This window comes from Puma concolor, chromosome A3 (assembly GCF_028749965.1).
Source record: "Puma concolor isolate L17-30 chromosome A3, mPumCon1.1.hap2, whole genome shotgun sequence".
Lineage (NCBI taxonomy): Eukaryota > Metazoa > Chordata > Mammalia > Carnivora > Felidae > Puma > Puma concolor.
This window is the reverse complement of record NC_141669.1, coordinates 22236043-22255755: the sequence shown is the minus strand read 5'-3', so window position 1 is coordinate 22255755 and position 19713 is coordinate 22236043. Positions and strand designations below refer to the sequence as shown.

At 45.7% G+C, this 19713-nt stretch overlaps 2 protein-coding genes across 2 annotated transcripts in view; both read left to right on the top strand.

The window, feature by feature from the left end:
• Positions 1 to 942: 942 nt before the first annotated feature.
• FNDC4 (fibronectin type III domain containing 4) lies at positions 943 to 4024 on the top strand. The gene is made up of 7 exons (XM_025927394.2): positions 943 to 1338; positions 1519 to 1663; positions 1741 to 1856; positions 2086 to 2290; positions 2742 to 2831; positions 3126 to 3250; positions 3414 to 4024. The coding sequence occupies exons 2-7, from the start codon at positions 1543 to 1545 to the stop codon at positions 3447 to 3449; spliced, it is 693 nt and encodes a 230-aa protein (XP_025783179.1). The 5' UTR covers positions 943 to 1338; positions 1519 to 1542; the 3' UTR covers positions 3450 to 4024.
• A 1821-nt stretch (positions 4025 to 5845) lies between these two features.
• Positions 5846 to 19713, top strand: part of IFT172 (intraflagellar transport 172) — a 34553-nt gene continuing 20685 nt past the window's right edge. Inside the window, exons 1-15 of the mRNA XM_025927245.2 lie at positions 5846 to 6040; positions 8522 to 8665; positions 8912 to 9024; positions 9465 to 9504; positions 9797 to 9862; positions 10071 to 10150; positions 10363 to 10450; positions 11356 to 11570; positions 12474 to 12597; positions 12998 to 13093; positions 13982 to 14143; positions 14510 to 14563; positions 14806 to 14909; positions 15085 to 15170; positions 19038 to 19150. Coding sequence (XP_025783030.2) covers positions 6002 to 6040; positions 8522 to 8665; positions 8912 to 9024; positions 9465 to 9504; positions 9797 to 9862; positions 10071 to 10150; positions 10363 to 10450; positions 11356 to 11570; positions 12474 to 12597; positions 12998 to 13093; positions 13982 to 14143; positions 14510 to 14563; positions 14806 to 14909; positions 15085 to 15170; positions 19038 to 19150 — 1524 coding nt within the window. The 5' untranslated portion in view covers positions 5846 to 6001. The remainder of the gene's footprint in view (positions 6041 to 8521; positions 8666 to 8911; positions 9025 to 9464; positions 9505 to 9796; positions 9863 to 10070; positions 10151 to 10362; positions 10451 to 11355; positions 11571 to 12473; positions 12598 to 12997; positions 13094 to 13981; positions 14144 to 14509; positions 14564 to 14805; positions 14910 to 15084; positions 15171 to 19037; positions 19151 to 19713) is intronic.

Sequence of the window (19713 nt, the reverse complement as noted above, 5' to 3'; positions counted from 1 at the left end):
ACTGAACAATGCACTTTTCACATATCTTATCTCATTGGATACATTAACACTAAGAAGATTGTATTGACACCCTCATTTTTCAGATGGTGAAACTGAGGCTCAGATAAGTGTTTTGCTAAAGATCACATAGCTGACACAATTGGAACTCACACCCAGGTTGTCACTCCAGATCTCATGAAATAACTTAAGGATTTACATGTTTGTTGAATGAATGAAGTAACTAACAGATTAAGTACAAATTACTGATAATCTCTCACTCACATAGTGTTGTAAGATTTATAAAGACATTTCCCAACATTTTCTCATTCGATCTTCCCAACAGCCCTATGAAGTTCTGGACCCTCTGATTTGCAGGTAGGAAACCTGAGACTTAGGTGACCAATTTCTCCATGCCAAGCAGTAAGTGGCAGAGCTAAGACAAGAACCATAGGTCGCTCGCTGCTCTTTAGATTTCCCCCTATACACCCAGCAATCTTAATAATCACTGTATCTCCAGCTCTTAACATGCCAGAACACATAGGTGACGCTCAATAAATATTTGTTTAATAAGTGAAAGAATGAATGAGAGAGTGAAGAGAATCAATATCAGATTATGAATGGGGAAGAGATTTAAAAGCTGACGCAGTCTACAAGTAGAAGATTGTTAAAACAATTATCTCCGCCACGCTATCCCTCCCGCACGGGAGGTGCAATTCCTTCTCCCAACTAGGCTAATTCCAGCGCGGGAGGGAGGGGCCCTCCCAGGTGCAGGAGACCCTTGCACCTGCGCCTCTCCCCACGCCCCCCGCAGGCTCCAGGGCCGGAGCCGGGATCGGAGGGATGGGGACCCGGGAGGCCGCCAGTGGGAGGGTCGTGGGAGGAGCCCCGGGAGAACGGGGTCGAAGGGGGGGGCAGGAGGGGGATGACGGCTGCGAGAACCCCAGCGGGGCGGGGCGGGCCGGCACGTCCCGGTCGGGCTGCGGCGGAGCGAGCGGGGCCAGCTCTGCAGAAGGCGGCGGCTGGCTGGCCGGGACGGTCACATCCCGCTGCAGGGGCCGGCGGAGCAGCCGCACTGCCTCCCGCACCCGGACTCAGGCCAGCGGCCAGGCCGCGCCGGCACCGCCCCCTGCTCGAGGACAGACTACGCGGCCCGTCCGAGCTCTGGGGGCCCCGCAGCCCCGCGGCCGGCTCCCGCTACGCCTCCGCTCGCCCTCTGCCCGCAGCTCGGTCCCGCGCTGCCCCCCGCGCCGGGCCCGCGCCGGGATGGGGTAGGGGCAGCGCCACGGAGTCGGGCGATGGGCCGCCCTCTGGGCACCGAGCAGCCCCCCGAGGCCTGACCGATCGCGAGGACCGGCGGAGGTGGGTGTGGGCAGGGCAGAGCCGCGCACCCGGGTGCCCGGGTGATGCGGGGGCGGAGAAGACGTGGAGGGAAGGGGGGCTCCCGGGATGCTGTGGGCGGTGGGGAGCCCGGGAGAGCTGCTGCCACCGTGCGTTCTGGGCAGTCCTTGACCCCCCCCCCCCAACTCCTGCCACCTCCAGGAGCCCCGCCTGGATGTCAAGCGGATGCCCCAGTGCCTCCCAGCGGACTCGGTGGGGACCATGGCTTCGCTGATGCCCCTCTCCCCATATTTAAGCCCCACGGTCCTCCTGCTGGTCAGTTGTGACCTGGGCTTTGTGCGAGCAGGTGAGTAAAGGGGGCGTGGGGTTAACCAGAGCTTGTGGATGGTACCTGTTAACCTGTTAACTCACTGGCACCCACAGACCGGCCTCCCTCTCCTGTGAATGTGACAGTCACTCACCTCAGAGCCAACTCGGCCACTGTGTCCTGGGACGTCCCAGAAGGCAACATCGTCATTGGCTACTCCATTTCCCAGCAAGTATGAATCACCCTTCTGCTCCCTCAACCTGTGTCCTTGGATCTCTGAACATTCCTTCAGTTACCCCCACCCCAGAACTAAGCTCCCCTCCCAATGGTGGAGGAAGCTGGGACCTGGTGTTCCCTCAGTCTCAGGCTGCCTTTTTCACCCTACTCCGTGGAGTGCTTGGATGTTCAAGAGTCCTGGGACTGGTGTGAGACTGCCTTCCTGTCCCATCATCTCCCTGCAGAGACAGAATGGCCCTGGACAGCGTGTGATCCGGGAGGTGAACACCACCACTCGGGCCTGTGCCCTCTGGGGCCTGGCCGAAGACAGTGACTACACAGTGCAGGTCAGGAGCATCGGCCTGCGGGGAGAGAGCCCCCCAGGGCCTCGGGTGCACTTCCGAACTCTCAAGGGTTCTGACCGGCTACCCTCAAACAGCTCAAGCCCAGGTGAGGGTCTCAGCTATTCTCCATTCCCTAAACTTTGGATTCTCTGGCTTTTTACCTGGCCTTTAGCCTCTTGTTAATTTCCCCAAAACCGGCAACACTCTAGCTTAGATGAATAAAAGGATGATTTAATTCATCATACTGCCAAGAAAGGAAGGAAAAAGGTTGGCAGGGGACTGGATATAGACAGGCTGATAATGAATTGTTTGGGGGAAGGGCTTTTAAGCTTCCTTTTACCCATCCTCAGTTCACAGCCTCCACAGCAGCCTGCGTGAGTACTCGCATGCAGCCCTCCTGCTTTTTGGTCGCTAACTACCTGCCCACCAATAGCTTCCTAGAGAGCGGCTACCGGGGGCAACCCTGTGATAAGTCTACCCTGACACTAGTGTCCAGAATCATAGAAGAACTCTGTAGCTGCTCCCCCATAACCTGGAGTCTATCTCCTCCCTCTTAGGTGACATCACAGTGGAGGGTCTGGATGGAGAGCGACCACTGCAGACAGGGGAAGTGGTCATCATTGTGGTGGTGTTGCTCATGTGGGCTGGTGAGTAAGCAGCTGGACCGGGGGGGCCAAGGATTGGGGGGTGGGGAGCTCAGTGAAGGCGGGACATGGTAAAGGTTGTTGGGAGAAAAGGCAGGGAGAGAAATGGAGTGGGGAGATACTTAGTTGAGGGAGGTGAGCAGAAGTTGGAGGAGAGGAAGATTAAGAGGGTGATGCTTGTACATGGGCACCAGAAATTCAAGGATTTTCTAGAAACTGTATGATTATCTCACTGCCCTTCAAGGCTGTGAGTGGGGAGGTCAAGATCAAGGCTCAGATTGTATTGTTGTGTTTCAGCTGTAATTGGGCTATTCTGCCGCCAGTATGATATCATCAAGGATAATGACTCCAACAACAACCCCAAGGAGAAGGGAAAGGGGCCGGAACAGAGTCCTCAGGGAAGGCCAGTGGGGACAAGACAGGTGATGTGGGGTCTGAGGGAGGGAAAGGTGATTTTGCTTCTAGGAGCAGCCATGGAAAGGGAGAAGAGCAAGGAGGGGCAGGAAAAGAAGGAGAATGGATATTTGGGATGGAGAAGGCTACAACTTTGCCACAATTAGAGACTCAAGCCATTTTCTTTTACAGAAAAAGTCCCCATCCATCAACACCATCGATGTATGAATGAAGAAACAGAACCAGAAAACAGATGCACTAGCAACCTGGGGATGGGGATGGGGTCAGGGAGAGCCCCAGCTGGTGATCTGCCCAAGACTGAAGGATCCCAGTTTCCTAGAGGGTAATGACACTCCCACAACCTCAGGCCTGGTACCCGTCCTCTTTCCACTGTGAGCAGGGCCAGAAGGTAGGTCTTAGGGTCTGCACCCCTGGACCTGGGGAATGGCTATCAGATGGGATACGTCCTTCCATCCCCCAGGTCCAGGGGAGAGTCACTTACTCAACTGTATCCCATTAGGTCCCAAACGGGACCCCCATTTCACCTGCGTCAGGACTCTTGGCATCCCCAGCTGCCCCCACATCTTGCCTCTGGGTCTCAGAGAGGGGTGTTTCTTTGGGGAATCCCCCTCCCCCAGCAAATAAAAGGAAATGTCTGGGTCTGGAGGCAGATGCCGCACTGCACTACTCCAATGTCTTCCATGGAGCCTCGGGTGCTCCCCCTCTCACCCGGTAGCCCCTCCAGCTGCTGGTGACCTCACCCCTTGGACATTTTTCCAATAAAGGTTCTTGGACAAACTGGAGCTGACTGTATGGTATACTGTATAGTATGCTGAAGACATTTCCCCACTGCCTCTCCCCTGACTATAAGGGCCTCTCACACCACCACCAACTCGACAGGAGCACTATCATTTTTAGGTGTTTGTTTTGATTCTCTAGCCTGGGATGGGTGGAGAGAGGCCAGAAATGGGTGTAGAAAACTAAAGCCCTAGTTCCTTTTGTTTTGTTCAGTGAGAAGGGGGAGAAGGTGAAGAGGGGGATATAAGTTCTCCCGTACCAGTGGAAACTAAGGTTATACCACACGAGAAGGCCAGTAACCTTTTTATGTTCGCTGCCCACGTTGACACCCAAGCTCTTCACCATTTATCCCTCTGATTCCTCCATCACCCCGAGTTGATTTTCAGAAAAGGACTGAACAGTGTCTTGGGACAAATGAAAGAGCAGCTACACTAATGGATCCCTTGGTGCCACATGCTCCTATCCTGTGCATTCCTGTACCTATTCTTCCCTGCCCTCACTTTCCCTTTTGTCTCCGTCTCTGTCTCTGTTCATTCTGTCGAAAGTCAATAATAACTGTAAAGTACAAATGAGTTTATATTCACTCTCCGCCACTATGTTCAGAGGAGGATTATGGAAATAAAACTGAGGGGTTGGAATCCCCCCTGTCAAAAGACTTCTACTTTGGGCTCTGGGGCGACTTGTTTCCTGTGAAAATAGGGGCTGTCCTCTACTCTTTCCTAAATTCCAAGGGGGGGTGTGGTGCCAGTGAGAGAAATAGCTGTTGACGTTTGCATCCACTGTGGGGGAAAGGATTCAGAACCCAGAACTGGTGTAGACAGCATATGCTACATTTTCTGGAGACGTACAGGTCTTCTCAACTTCGGATCTTTCCAGAAGAGGTATATAAATAACTCTCCTTCTCTGCATCTCAGTCTCTCTGGTATGTTACAAGAATTTAGACCAATAATTCTGAAATGGGCCCCAATCCAAAGAGAGATCAAGAAGTCAATATCCTTTCTACTCAAACAAGCTCCAACCCCAGGTATCACAAGACTTAACCTTAACCTATCAGGTGAGCCAAGCTCCGGTTTGCCCTCTACCTTGAACCATAGAAGCATCCTGATCTGGGCAGCTGTCTTTAATCCACTGCCCCCCAATTCTGAAGTAGGGTACCTTACCTCTCTCACTGGCTACGGGTTCCAAAACACTCATCTCTCAGACTCTGGACACATCATTTCTTGGGATGGGGGTGGCACAGGGTATAGAAGCATGGCATGGAGATGGAGAGACAGGAGTTCAGAAGGGATATAAAGGGTGTTTAAATGCACCAGCTCTGGGTTGAATCCCAGTTACATCCTTTACTGGCTGTTAGTTTGGGTCCATGACCCTTCTAATCCCGAGCCTCCTATTATGTAAAATGGGACTAATAATGTCATCGCCTTCAAAAAGTGTCTTTGAGATTAAATGAGATAATGCATGTACAGCACTTTGCACAGTACCTGGCAGATAACATGCTGAGCATTCACTGTTAGCTATCATTATTAGCCTTTTGATCCCGTGCAAGTCACATAACGTATTTGGGCTGAATTCCATCAGCTGCAAAAACGTCTATGAAAGCAATTGCCCTGCTTTCCATCAGGGTTATGATGATTAAAAGAATGCATTCAGGTACACTTACTCACATCAAGGCGCGAGAAAGACTGTGATTACATAGCTCCCCGACTTGCTGAGGGCTTGTGGGCGTGGCTTGAGCCTGGACTTGCAGGCAACGACGGGATTGGTTGAGAGGATTCAATTCCACTCGCAGTCCCGCCCTAGATCTCACTGCGCCTGCGCACGTTCTGTTTGCTTCGCCGCGAACCTACGTGGTGACCTTGCGAAGTGTGTGGCGCTCTGGTCGCATCTGCGTCAGCGGCAGTCGCTGCGGCTGCGTGGCGGGTTGTCCAGGTAACCACGGGAGTTGTCGCTGACTGGTGGCATCTGAGAGACAGGTGTTCGTCATGCAGTTGAAGCACCTGAGGACCCTGCTGAGCCCTCAGGTGAGGAGTTGCGTGCCTCTTCCCACCCCCACCCGCCTTCACGTTCCAAGAAAAGTGAGGGAACGGAAATTTAATGATGTTGAGCGCCTACTGTATGCGGAAGACCGAAGGCTCTAGCGATGATCCCGACTGTGTGCGGCCGATAGTGTTCAGTAGGCGAGACGGACCGCTAACCTCGGTAGCTTTCATTCCGTTTCCTTTAACATCAGTTGTGTACGGGGCCCTGTGTTGGGCGCACACGTAAACAACGAACATAAATCTGCACCCAAATAAACCAGCGCTTTAGGTGCAGGCCCAAAAGAGGGAGTGTAGGAGACCTTACGTTCCTTCTGATGATGCAGATCTCAGACTCAGAAGAGGCGGGGCACTGAGGGAGAAAGCCTAAACCATACTGAAGAAAGGCTGGGTTTTGGAGCTAGGAGACCAGAATTTAAATCCTAGTGGCAGCTGTACTTTTAATACATGACCCAATACCGCTGACTTTAGCCCAGGCCACAGTCTCTCTGAGCACTCACCCAACGACTTCATTGGGAAAATGGAAGTAACAATAATAACAACCTTAGGGGATATGATGGAAGAGTTGAAGTAATGTACACAAAGTCCACTGTGAACCGAAAAGCAGTGTAAAAACTGATAGACAAGAGAGGAGAACTTTCAAAATTCAAAGAACAAAATTATACAAAGCTAATAATAATACCTGCCACCGTGTATGTTTAATATGTTTATTATGCAAGGCAGCTTAAGTTAAGTTAGGATTGTGGTTTGTGGAGTCCAGCATACATGGATTTAAATCATGGTTCTGCCACTTACTAACTGTGTAGGTAAGCTTGAGCAAATTACTTAACCTTTCTGAACCTCAGGTTCCCCATTTGTAAAATATGCATAATAATGGCATCTATGTCAGCTTTACGGGGTAAAATGAGGTAACGCATATCGGGTGCTTGTCAAAATGCCTAGTCTATGGTAAGATCTTGTTGAAGGTTAGCTATTATTATTGTTTCCTGCCCCATTTAATCCTCATGACGGTGCTGTAAGGAATCAGGAAGGCTTCACAGAGGATGTGGCATTAGGAGGATAGAAGGAAATTGGGATGAAAGAGAGAGGTGCTCATTGCTCAGTAAACTGCCCCCAAAACTGTAATTTAAAAATTCCTTTAGCCTAGTGGAATAATTGGAAATGAAAACCTCCCTCAGTCTTTCAGAATAAGATGTCATGATGCCGGGAAGGGCAAAGGCCCAGGATTGGGCAAAATGATGAAGATGATGAGCCGTGGTTGTTGAGGCATCCTCCACCCTTGGAACCGAATTTAAGCAAGAGTTGGAGGGCGGCAAAAGTGGTGGTATGGCTATTTTCTGCCTCTGGTTTGAGGACCTTGATGAAAGGGGGCCTTTTTTTTTTTTTATAACCCTTTACCTCTGATTTTGGAAGTAGGTGGGATAGGAGTGAAAAGTACCAAAGTTTTAAACCAGACTTCTAGAACCCAAGTAATTCATCACACAATTGGAGCAGAAACTAAATTTTTTATTTCAAGGAGGGAAGTCCCTAGTGCAGAACCATTGAGGACCAGCACTCGTGGTGGACAGATGTGGCAAGAATAAGTCACTGGGAGATGATCACTTCTAACCTGGGCTTCTGTTAAGGGACGGGAGAAGGGTAGAAATGCAAAAAACTAACCAGGTGGCATTGTTCATCCTAAGTCTCAACTCTGATTATCTATCTTACTCCTCATTCTGGAACTTTCACCATATCTCCTTTTCCTACCAAATAAGCCCACACTCCTTGGCCAGGCTTCAAAGACCTTTCCTGAGCTGGCCTTGCTCTGTTTTTCTTGCCTTATCTCCTCTATTCTATTTGCAAGATAGTTTCAGCTAAATTAAATTACTGTTTCTTGACTAGACTTGCCTTTGGTCATAAGTTCCCCATTTGTGGATCCATTCCTCAGAGCTTAAAGTTGATCTTTTAAACATAAAATTATCTCAAACTTCTCCAAACTATTATTGTGCTTTGTACATGCTGCTTTTATGGGACTCTTCCTGTTTTTGCACCATATTATTTAGCCTGGGGCAGGAATCAGATTTTGCTCTTTGTCTCCTTTTCAGCCCCTGACCAAGCACCTTTCTCAGTATTCAAACAAAATATTGAAAAAATGGCTAAAGACCAAAACTTATCGGACCAATTGAATTTACTTAAGCAGCAGACCTGGAATATGAGGAAGCAAGGCCATTGCAGGGCAAATTGGTACAATTGATTTAGCATTGTCACCTCTTAGTGTATTTGCATTATGGGTTTCTGGAAGCACCTGTTCTCCTGGTCCAGGGTTTTATAGCCTTGGAGACCAGGATGCGTCACAGGCATCTCTTTGTTTTAAGTACTATGGTGAGGAAAATTGACCAAAGTCACCCTAGAACTAAAGGAACTAGAAATGCTTCTGCCATTCTAAATGAGCGCCTGGGTTTGTTTTTGCCCCCGCTGCCTCTGCAGGATGGAGCTGCAAAGGTGACCTGTATGGCTTGGTCCCAGAACAATGCCAAATTTGCTGTCTGCACAGTGGACCGAGTGGTGTTGCTGTATGATGAACACGGAGAGCGGAGAGATAAATTCTCCACCAAACCAGCTGACATGAAGGTGAAGAGAGTACTCTGTGTGTACCTTAACCTGTTACTGGGGCCTTGCAAACCTGGCATTCTTCCTAACGGACTCTCCAGCCATAAGCATGGGAAGTGGCCTGCCTCGTCTTTTCTCAGGATAAATCCCTCAAGCCCATTATGGTCACGTGTTCCCCTTTTCTTCTCTTTTCTCTTCCATGTGTACTCATTATTTCTTTTCCTTTTCTTTCTTTCTTTTTTTTTTTTTTTTTTTTTGAACTCTTAGTATGGCAGGAAGAGCTATATGGTGAAGGGCATGGCTTTTTCTCCTGATTCCACTAAAATTGCCATAGGACAGACCGACAACATCATCTATGTTTACAAGATTGGAGAAGATTGGTGAGGATAGAGACTGGGATGTGGGGTGACCTGGAAAAGAAGGGGGAGGCAGGAAGAAATGCCTTACCAGGGAGGGGGAGTAGAAAAGATGATGATCCAGGCTGAGACATGGAAAGCAAAGGCCTTCCAGAGACTGTTGTTGCTTTCCTGCCTTTGCTTGCCCCATGTGTTCTGACATCACATCCCTGGAGGAATCAGCCTAAAGTCAACGTGAGGCCCTGTGAGATCCTGGGAGCCCTGGTGATACAGCATCTTTGTTATTGTTCCAAAGCTGTTCAGGCTCCCTCTTATACCTCCTTTCAGGGCTCCTGTGGAATGGTAGGGAACACTACGGGGCCAGGGAAAGTATCTGCTCTTTCTTCCCTTCCCCCAGCATCTTGTGTGGCAATTTATTTTTATGAAAGTGTTTTTAATATGCTTTCCCTCCTTTTGTTTGGCAGGGGTGACAAGAAAGTCATCTGTAACAAGTTCATCCAGACGGTAAAGTTCAGACCAATCTCTGGGAGATTAGAACACACAAACGTGTATCAGTATATCTACTTATAAATGTAACCAAGTGTTGTATTTTTTAACATTGAATCTGTCTTTGTACTGCAAGGATGGTGCTGCCAGGCTGCTCATCCCCATCTGCTTTCCCCAGTAAAGCCTAGTTGTGTCCTCTCCTTCCTTATAGGCAACTGGGGTGGTAGCATGTGGCAGGGAGGTTCAGGTTGTTGTAATTGTGCTGAGCTACATAGACAAGGTTATCCTTTCCATGATTTGCTTCCTACAGAGTGCTGTTACTTGTCTGCAATGGCCAGCAGAGCACATCATTGTCTTTGGGCTGGCTGAAGGGAAGGTAAAGGAAGAGAAACACAGGAGAGGTTGTGGGTGGGGATAATGGTTCTGGAGAGAGAAATATGGTTAAACTTCTCCTTTAAGGTCAAGTTGTGTGTTGGGGGAGAATACAGAAAGACCAGTGTTTTGTTTTTTCTTTTTCTTCCCTTAGGACCTGGGTGAGATTGAAAGTAGCCTAACCAGATTTGTGTCCATTTTCCCATTTTCAGGTTCGTTTAGCAAACACTAAAACTAATAAGTCATCTACCATCTATGGGACAGATTCCTACGTTGTATCACTGACAACAAAGTGAGTAAGGAAGAGCGGTACCCCAAGAGCTTGGAAATGTATGAAGAAGCATTGGGGATGTCAGGACTGGGAGACTATAATATGGAAGCTGGGGAGGACTGGTAGCAGGCACCCCAGGCAGGGTAGTGTGGGACAGGGAAGGGGAGTTTCTTGGTGAGAAACGATAATCTCTTCCTGTATTTCTTTTCTTTCCTCCTTTTCTCCTTTTTTAGTTGCTCTGGGAAAGGAATTCTCTCTGGTCATGCAGATGGCACCATTGTTAGGTATTTCTTTGATGATGAAGGCTCTGGAGAGTCACAGGTATAACTAAAGGAGGCTCTGGGATAGGGGGTAAGGAAACCCAAGATCCGTCCCAGAGGAAGTGGAACATTCAGATTGAGATGCCCAAGGGATGTGGCTATAGGAGCAAGACTTCTGAGAGAGGCATTTGGATATAGCCACAGACAGGGTTTGTGTTCAGGAGGCCAGAGCTTAGTGTTTGTGGGAAACGGGGAGTCAAGTTGATTGATTCTGAGGGTAAGGAGATTATTTTCATTTATGTAAAAGATATATTTATGTGTATAAATTCACAGGGGGAAAAAAGCCGTTCACCCTCAAGAGGGAAAAGGAAAAAGATGGGAGATAAAAGAAATGTTCACATTTTACTGTATATAATTCTCTGTTGCTTGAATTACTTACGTTAAGAATTACTTGTGTAGGGACACCTGGCTATCTCAATCAATAGAACATGTGAGTCTTGATTTCAGAGTCATGAGTTCAAATCCCACGTTGGAGGTAGAGATTACTTAAGTAATTAAAACTTAAAGAAAAAAAAAGAATTACTGTACTTTTGTAATAATTAAATTTACATCTCCTAAAAAGAAAGTCATATGCTCCCTGTGGGCCTACCCAGTGTTGATTAATGTGTAGGTCATCTCCCTTTGGAGGGCCTTCTAGGTGTTTTAAGACCTCCTACATACAAGTGTTTTGAGGTTTCCTCTTGAGCACGAGGTCAGTAAGTGTGTATATATGTCATATGTATGTGTGTGAGAGTATACAACAGAAAGACAGTTTGTGGAAAAAAAAAAGAAAGTTTGTGAAGTCCTCCAGATTAGGATGTTATTAGGGTGGGAAAATGTTGGGAGGAAGATTTATGCAGAGTAGGATGGTCAGAGTGCTGGAGCTGTCAGGGTCAGAGTGATTGAAACCGTCTACTTCTGTCTTAGGGGAAGTTGGTTAACCACCCATGCCCACCCTATGCCTTGGCTTGGGCAACCAACAGCATCGTGGCTGCAGGCTGTGATCGGAGGATTGTGGCCTATGGAAAGGAAGGCCATGTGCTACAAACTTTTGATTACAGCCGTGACCCTCAGGAGCGGGAGTTCACCACAGCTGCAGCAAGTCCTGGGGGCCAGTCTGTTGTGCTGGGAAGTTATGACAGGTGGGTCCCCTTTCACATGCACTCCAGCACACTTTCCGTGTACACCCTGCTTTAGCCCAGTTATTCTCAACCAGAGTGGGAGACTGGATGAGAATCAAGAGTATGTTGAAAGAGATCCTTAGGTTTTAATTCATACACTTCCCTCTTCCTGCTCTCACCATCCGTTGGCACTCTGGCAGTTCCAGAATGCACCAGCATCTTGTTGTGTCTCTGTGCCTCTCCCTGGGACTCCACAGTAGAATTCATCTCTACTTTCTTTGTGTTACCATTGCCCCTTTTCAGACCAACTTAGTGTTTGTCACACTATATTACACTTTGATATTTGTAGCTGTCTGGCTAAATTGAAACGCCCTTGAGAAGAGGAGCCTATTCAAAAAAATTCTTTTTAAATCTCCAGTGCTTAGATTAGCATCTAGTATATAATACATGCCTAAATGTTTGGTGAATGAATGAATGAATGAATGAATGATGTAACAGTAAATAAACACCCTGGGTCTGGGTCCCCTCATATCCCTAGAACACTTTTAACCTCAGCTTTGTCGGTCCTACCTTTCTATCCCCTCCAATATCATGTATATCTCTTTCTTCCTTCTTTGTTTCCTACCATTTCTCTTTCCTTTTTCCTTATTTCTCTGCTACTGACAGCTCATTTTGCTCACCAGCCACGATCTCCTTTTGTTGTCTCCACTCCCATCACTCACCCCACTTTACTTTTGACTTGATTTTCCCAACTTCCTTCCATTGAACCTTTCTGTCCTCTGCTACAAGACTCCCTAGACTGTGTGTTCTTTTTTACTTCTTTTATTCTCTGATACAGCAAGACTCATTTCCTTCAGTTACCCACCCATTTCCACTCTTTTGCTCAGCCTCCCTCTGTTCTAAAAGCCACCTACTTAATTTCAGACTTCGGGTGCTCAACTGGAGCCCTCGAAGAAGCATCTGGGAAGAGGCAAAGCCAAAGGAGATTGCCAACTTATACACCGTCACTGCCTTGGCCTGGAAACGGGATGGCTCACGACTCTGTGCGGTGTGTTTACTAGTAATCCCTTTCTGCATGGGTGACTTTCTCCAAACTAGGAAAAATCTTGCCTTTACCTAAAGTACTCTCTCCTGAAACTAGAGAATCTCCTCTTCCATTTTGACTCCAACCTAAAAATATGACATTAAAGGCAGGAAAGAGAAATTCACACTTTATTAGAAGCCAAAAGAGACAGAGTTCTGTAGGCAGAGCTGATTTCTCTCTTTCATCCCATCATTGTGTGATACCCTTGAGCCCTGTGATTGCCCTCTTTCCATCTGGTTCTTCCAAAAACTGCCAGCCCTTTTACTGCCAACTCTTCTCTAGATTCTAGAACCTAGGTTTTGAGGGTGTCTCTAGATACTCTCCCCAGGCCTGTTACCTTTTATGCTGTCATTCTTCCTCCTAGGGCACACTCTGTGGTGGAGTGGAACAGTTTGACTGCTGCCTCCGGAGGAGCATTTACAAGAACAAGTTTGAGTTGACATATGTGGGACCTAGCCAGGTAAGCAGCTGATGGCCTGCCTCACCGCAGTCTTGCCTGCGCTCATTCATCCTTGTGATGCTTTCCTGCCTTCTGGACATAGGCACAGTGTCAACCTTAATCCCTGGCAGAACTGTTCTGGAGAACAGAATGTGTCAGGGCAACTGCTTGGCAACTTTTATGCTGTAGTTCTTCCAGCTTATTACAAGAAAATATTTATAAACAACATATCTAAGAGCCTAAGAGGTACAGAGATTGCTACTTACATCTTCCTGGTTTAAAACTTTACTACCTGTATGCTGTCAACTGGGGAATATGATCAATAAGATTACACGGGTATGTCACATTGCTTCAGGGCCTCTGAACTCACCGTGTATGACGTTACAAGCTAATTTCCTAGTCCCTGAGCTCATTTTTCACTATCTCTATACCCTTTTCCTTTCATTTATTATTCATTGGTTCCTTCATTCTTTTATTTTCTCTCCATTCTCTGTGTGTGAGCACTATTAGGTATTGAGAACACCAAGATAATTATTTGTAATACATTGTCCCTTAATGAAGATCATTCTAGCAAGGGAGACAGACACATGAAACAACAATATAGTACACCATGGTTGAAGTCATCATAGAGGTTTTTACAAAGAGGTACAGGAACGTAGAGTGATTGGTTTTACCCCATGGAACTTACAGAGTCATAGGTATTGTGAGCACCTAAAGAGATAACATATGAAAGCATTTCATAAATAGTAAAGCACTGTGTGAATGTGAGATTTCATTTTTACCAACAATATCCTAGGCCAGATGAAGAAATAAGATGTTAGCTTTGTTTAACACTGGAGGTGGGCCAAGGGCACGGCATGTTTGGGTTGGAAGAGGCCAGTTACTTACCAAGACTTGTTCCTTACCAAGGTGATTGTGAAGAACCTGTCATCGGGGACCCGAGTGGTACTCAAGTCACACTATGGCTATGAGGTGGAAGAGGTGAAAATCCTGGGAAAGGAACGTTACCTGGTGGCCCACACATCAGACACACTGCTGCTGGGGGACCTGAACACTAATCGCCTTAGTGAGGTAAGAACCAAAAATGGAGGGGTGGGGAATGGAGCATCTTGAGTTGCTACTTCAGGTGAGCCAGGGTCCCCAGAGGGAAGATCTCTGGGGAAAGCTCTACCATTCTGGTGCTGGGGAACTGATAATCCGGGAGTGAGACTCAGGAAGTCCAGAATCCTGGAATATGAATCCTCACTATTGGACTCTTGGACCGTTCTTATGCTCTCTCTCAGAAACCTAGAGACTAGGGTTTCTGAGCACCTCTTTTGTGCAATGTCAAAGCCTTCCTAAACTCGATTTCTCTGCCTCCTACCCTTTCTCTCAGCATGGTCTTGGATACTCACCCACGTTGTTCCTTATGTCTTCTCCCTCCTCCCTCCTTGACAGGTAGCTTGGCAGGGATCTGGTGGCAATGAGAAGTATTTCTTTGAAAATGAAAATGTGAGTAGAACTTGACGAACCATCACCATCTCAATAAACCTCCTTCTAGCTCCTGTGTCAGAAGGATGGAAAGGGGCAAGGGGTTGAGGAGACAGCAGATAAAGGGGGAGGGTGAAATAGGCAGAAGAACAGAATAAAGAGAAAAGTGGGAGTCACTTTGAACTGACAGTACACCTCCCTCTACTGTTTGTCCCTTTCTTCTTGCAAACTTTCCACCATATGACAATTCCATTCATCCCCAGGTGTGCATGATCTTCAATGCTGGAGAGCTAACCCTGGTGGAATACGGGAGTAATGATACCCTGGGTTCTGTACGTACCGAATTCATGAACCCCCACCTCATCAGGTAACCCCACAAGGTTCTCTAAATTTTTGAAACCCCAAAGAATTCCTTTTTGACGTCTAACTCGTATAACCTCGGGTTAATCTAAAAACTTCATTCTGTATGGTACTTCAGGGCCCTTGGTAAATATTACAGTGGCCTAAGCCCATTTTGCCTTACCTCACCCTTCATGTTTCAGTGTCCGTATTAATGAGAGACGTCAACGAGGAATTGAAGATAATAAGAAATTGGCTTATCTTATTGATATAAAGACTATCGCTATAGGTGAGTAAGACTTTCTCATAATTCTAATAACAGAATAGATATTTATATACACTTCCATATCACAGGATTGTGTGCAGTGGAGAATATAGGAATCTAAGAGGCACCAGGTAAATGTGTGACCCCGCTCTTACAGAGGATATGTGAAATGTTCAGGTGTATGTGTGTGTGTGTCTGTATGTGGATATCTGCATACAGATACACTGCTACATATATAGTACTGCCCATATAATTATTCATGTTCTCTAGGCACGTATCTTAGGGCTGGAAATTGTGAATTGTAGAGACGAACCATTAGCAAATTTATGAATCTTCCTGTCTAGACTTCATAGGGTAATAGACTATTAGAACCGGAAGGGGGCTTGTTTTCTGCATATTTTGTCATTAGTAACTAGTGATGACAGACTTTATTTGGATTTCACAAATGTTCACATAAAGTTTATTCTACATATTAATAATTAACTCTGCATTATAAAATGTTTCAAGCATAGGAAAATGTGTATAGAATAGCATAGTATTCCCTAAGAAGTATAGAGAATAGCATATCCGTATAGTGTTAAGAACTATAGTTGTTAAGAACAAGGGTCTGGAGTCAAACCTCCCCATTTCTGTACCTAGTACCTGTGTGATCTTAGGTAAGTTTCATAACTTTTCTGTATCTCATATTTCCTCATCCACAAAATGGGGATCAGAATAGTACCTACCTCATATGGAGAGCACTTAGACTAGTGTCTGGCACATAATAAGCACTTCATAAATGTTAGCTATTAATATTATTACATGTGTACCCACACCCAGTTCTGTCATGTCCTGACCTCTCATTGTATTTACTTTGGATCTTTTATCTCTTGTCTTATTGAGGGACATTTAAGTTGTTGGTTTTTCACTGTCTCCAGTGTTTCTGTTCTCTGAGGTTTATACCTAGAGTAGAATTGCTGAATCATAGAAGAGGTACATCTGCAATTTCACTAAATATTTCCAAATTTCTCTCCAAAGAGATTGTACCAATTTACATTCCCACCAGCAGTTAGAGGTCCCAGTGTTCTTCATCCTCTCCAATACTTGAAATTGCCTGACTCCATAATTTGGCTCAATCTGTTTATATGAAATAATATCTCATCGTATTAATTTTTTGTTGTTCATTTGTTTATTGGCTGTTTGGATTTCTCCTTCTGCATATTGCCAGTTCTTATCCCTTGCCTATTTTTAAAATCAGGTTGTCTTTTCCTTGACTTGAAGGAGTCCTGTGTATGTGTGTAGATAACCTTATCATTTGTATTGTAGATACTTTGTCTCAGCATCTTTTAGTGTTCAGACTTCTTTAATTTTAATGTAGTTCATTTAATCACTTTTTAAGAAATAGTTGATTTTTGAGGTCTTATTTAAAAAGTTTCTTACTCCTGGGGCGCTGGGTGGCTCAGTCAGTTAAGCCTCCGACTTCGGCTCAGGACATGATGTCACAGTTTGTGGGTTCGAGCCCCATGTCGGGCTGTGTGCTGACAGCTCAGAGCCTGGAGCCTGCTTCCGATTCTGTGTCTCCCTCTCTCTCTGCCCCTCCCCTGCTTGTGCTCTGTGTCTTTCTCTCTCTCAAAAATAAACAAACATTGAAAAAAAAAATTTTTTAAGGTTCTAACTCCCTCCTATATTTTGCTTTTCACCTGGAATTAACTTTTGTACATAATGTGGGTATAGATCATATTTTACTTTTTCCATGTTTAACCACTTATTGGAAGTCCATCCTGTACTCACTAATTTGTACCATCACTTCTCATAAATTGAGTTTCCATATATGTATGGGTCTGTTCTTTTTTTTTAACTTTATTTTTTATTTTTTAAAATTTACATCCAAATCAGTTAGCATAGTGAAGCAATGATTTCAGGAGTATATTCCTTAATGCCCCTGACCCATTTAGCCCACCCCCCCTCCCACAACCCCTCCAGCAACCCTCAGTTTGTTCTCCATGTTTATGAGTCTCTTCTGTTTTGTCCCCCTCCCTGTTTTTATATTATTTTTGTTTCCCTTCCCTTATGTTCATCTGTTTTGTCTCTTAAAGTCCTCATATGAGTGAAGTCATAGGATTTTTGTCTTTCTCTGACTGACTAATTTCACTTAGCATAACACCCTCCAGTTCCATCCACGTCATGGCAAATGGCAAGATTTCCTTCTTTTTGATTGCTGAGTAATACTCCATTTTATATATATATATATATATATGCCGCATCTTCTTTATCCATTCATCCATCGATGGACATTTGGGCTCTTTCCATACTTAGGCTATTGTTGATAGTGCTGCTATAAACATGGGGATGCATGTGTCCCTTTGAAACAGCACACCTGTATCCCTTGGATAAATGCCTAGTAGTGCAGTTGCTGGGTCGTAAGGTAGTTCTATTTTTAGTTTTTTGAGGAACCTCCATACTGTTTTCCAGAGTGGCTGCACCAGCTTGCATTCCCAATGTATGGGTCTGTTCTTAGGAGACTTTTACATCTCATCAATTTTGTATTTCACATCAGATTATTGACCTCAGAAATGCAAGTAACTGTAATGGAAATAATAATATAGTCCAGTGGCCTGTGAGCCATGAAACTTTGGACAAGTCACCGCACTCCGTAGGGCTCATCTTCAATGTGTATAAAATGACAGAGTTCTTCTCTTAACCTTTTTTGGTCCCTGACCCCTTTGAGTATCTAATTAAAATCATAGATCCTTTCCCAGAAGAATATATATAAACACATAATTTTGTGTATAATTTCAGGGTGTTCACCGACATAGGGCCCCCACAGCTCTAGCGTTCTATGATTTTACATGTAAATTGGGACATTAAAACATGGCCTTATGATTTTGCTGTTTGTTTAATTAAAAGAAATTTCATTTTTTTAAGTTTATTTATTTTGAGACAAAGCATGCATGTGGGAGGAGTAGAAAGAGAGGGAGAGAGAGAATCCCAAGCAGACTCTGTACTGTCAGCACAGAGTCCAATGTGGGGCTCAAACCCACGAACCATGAGATCATGACCTGAGCCAAAATCAAGAGTCTGTCACTTAACCTAGTGAGCCACCCAGGTACCCCTGCAAATTTCATTTTCAAGTTGGTCTTCTCAGCTGTAGACATTAGCTGATATTTGTCTTTAGCTTCAGCAGGTATAACTAAGACAGGATGTTGCTCGTTGTTAATATACATAAATAAGAGTTGTGAGTGGGCTGTGTTCAGGAGAGTCTCTGAAAGCATCCTAGTCAATCCTGAGTGGTCTGTGCTAAATGTGATCATTTCTCATATTGTCTGCAGACTTCACACCGAACAAACATCCATCCCCAGTGTGGTCAGCCTAACTGTAGTCAGAGGTTCCTCCTGGTTTGTATGTGTGCCCTCACTGCTGTTTGCCCCTTAGTGCTCTTACATCATAGGCACTCAAAGTGCAGGTAACTCCTTGGAGCAAATAGGATCATCAAGGTCATTTCATCCATCAGTTTTGCCTCACTGGGGTGCTAGAATTGGGGCTCTTCCTTAATGTGCTCAGTGCTGCCTTCCAGAGGATTTTGTGAGTAATGGAAGCCAGTTGCTCTGATCTGATCTGCTAGGAGACAACTCCAGGAGTCCCAGAGAAGAATCACATTTCTTGATGGATCTAGACCTTTGAGTTAACCACAGAGTTAAACAAAACCTCTACAATTTTAGAAGGAATCTAGCATCTTAAGCATCTTCGCAAAATTATGTTGCATTGGCCATTTGCGTTCCTCATATTCTAGGCTGATGCAACGTTCGTAAAGCCCAACAGACGAGTGAAGGCAAGACCTTTGCAGGCTGCCTCATGTCCTGTGTAGGATTATATGGAATCTATTCGCTTAACCCTATCTCCTTTGCTTTGTAGTGGATCTGATTGGTGGCTACAACATTGGCACCATCAGCCATGAGAGCCGTGTGGATTGGCTGGAACTTAATGAAACTGGACACAAGCTTCTCTTCAGAGACCGGAAACTTCGTGTGAGGAGGTTTACTAAGGCCTTAACCATTGAGTGGTCCATAGAGGATGTAGTGCTGCCTGCCTGCCACCAGGGATTGTGGGGGGCAGGATGGGACATAGTTCCTTGGTGCTATGCCATTAACATAGCAAAAGGCACAGAAGAATCAACATTATGTCTGATATCACAGCCCATCCTGTATTACCCATGAGATTGTATCATGATGGCACCAAAGTCAAGAGGAATTTGGGAGCTGCTTTTTCTCTTACTGTTTACAAGTCTAATGCCCTCATGAAACTGCCTCACCCATGCATGCCTAGCTGACCTTTACCCACACCTGCTGCAGTGTTTTTCAGCTACTCTTACCTGACAGCATTGAAACTGGCTCAAGGATAGTCTCCCCTCAACCCCTTATTGACTCTAATCTCAATATGGTACCACCAAAGAGTTCAACATCCGGGGCAAAGAGACAATCTGGTGATTTTTAATTTCATTTCCATTGTTATGTGAAAGCCACACCACAAATATCCAGGCCATTTAATTTGCCTGATAGCCTCACTTTTGTGATCCAGTGTGGCAACTCTG

Excerpts from the sequence above, each read along its gene's own strand:
- FNDC4 (XM_025927394.2), top strand. The coding sequence starts at position 1,543 with ATGCCCCAGTGCCTCCCAGCGGACTCGGTGGGGACCATGGCTTCGCTG. Across the intron at positions 2,832-3,125 it reads GGTGTTGCTCATGTGGGCTG|CTGTAATTGGGCTATTCTGC; the intron begins GTGAGTAAGCAG and ends GTTGTGTTTCAG. Across the intron at positions 3,251-3,413 it reads GGCCAGTGGGGACAAGACAG|AAAAAGTCCCCATCCATCAA; the intron begins GTGATGTGGGGT and ends TTTCTTTTACAG.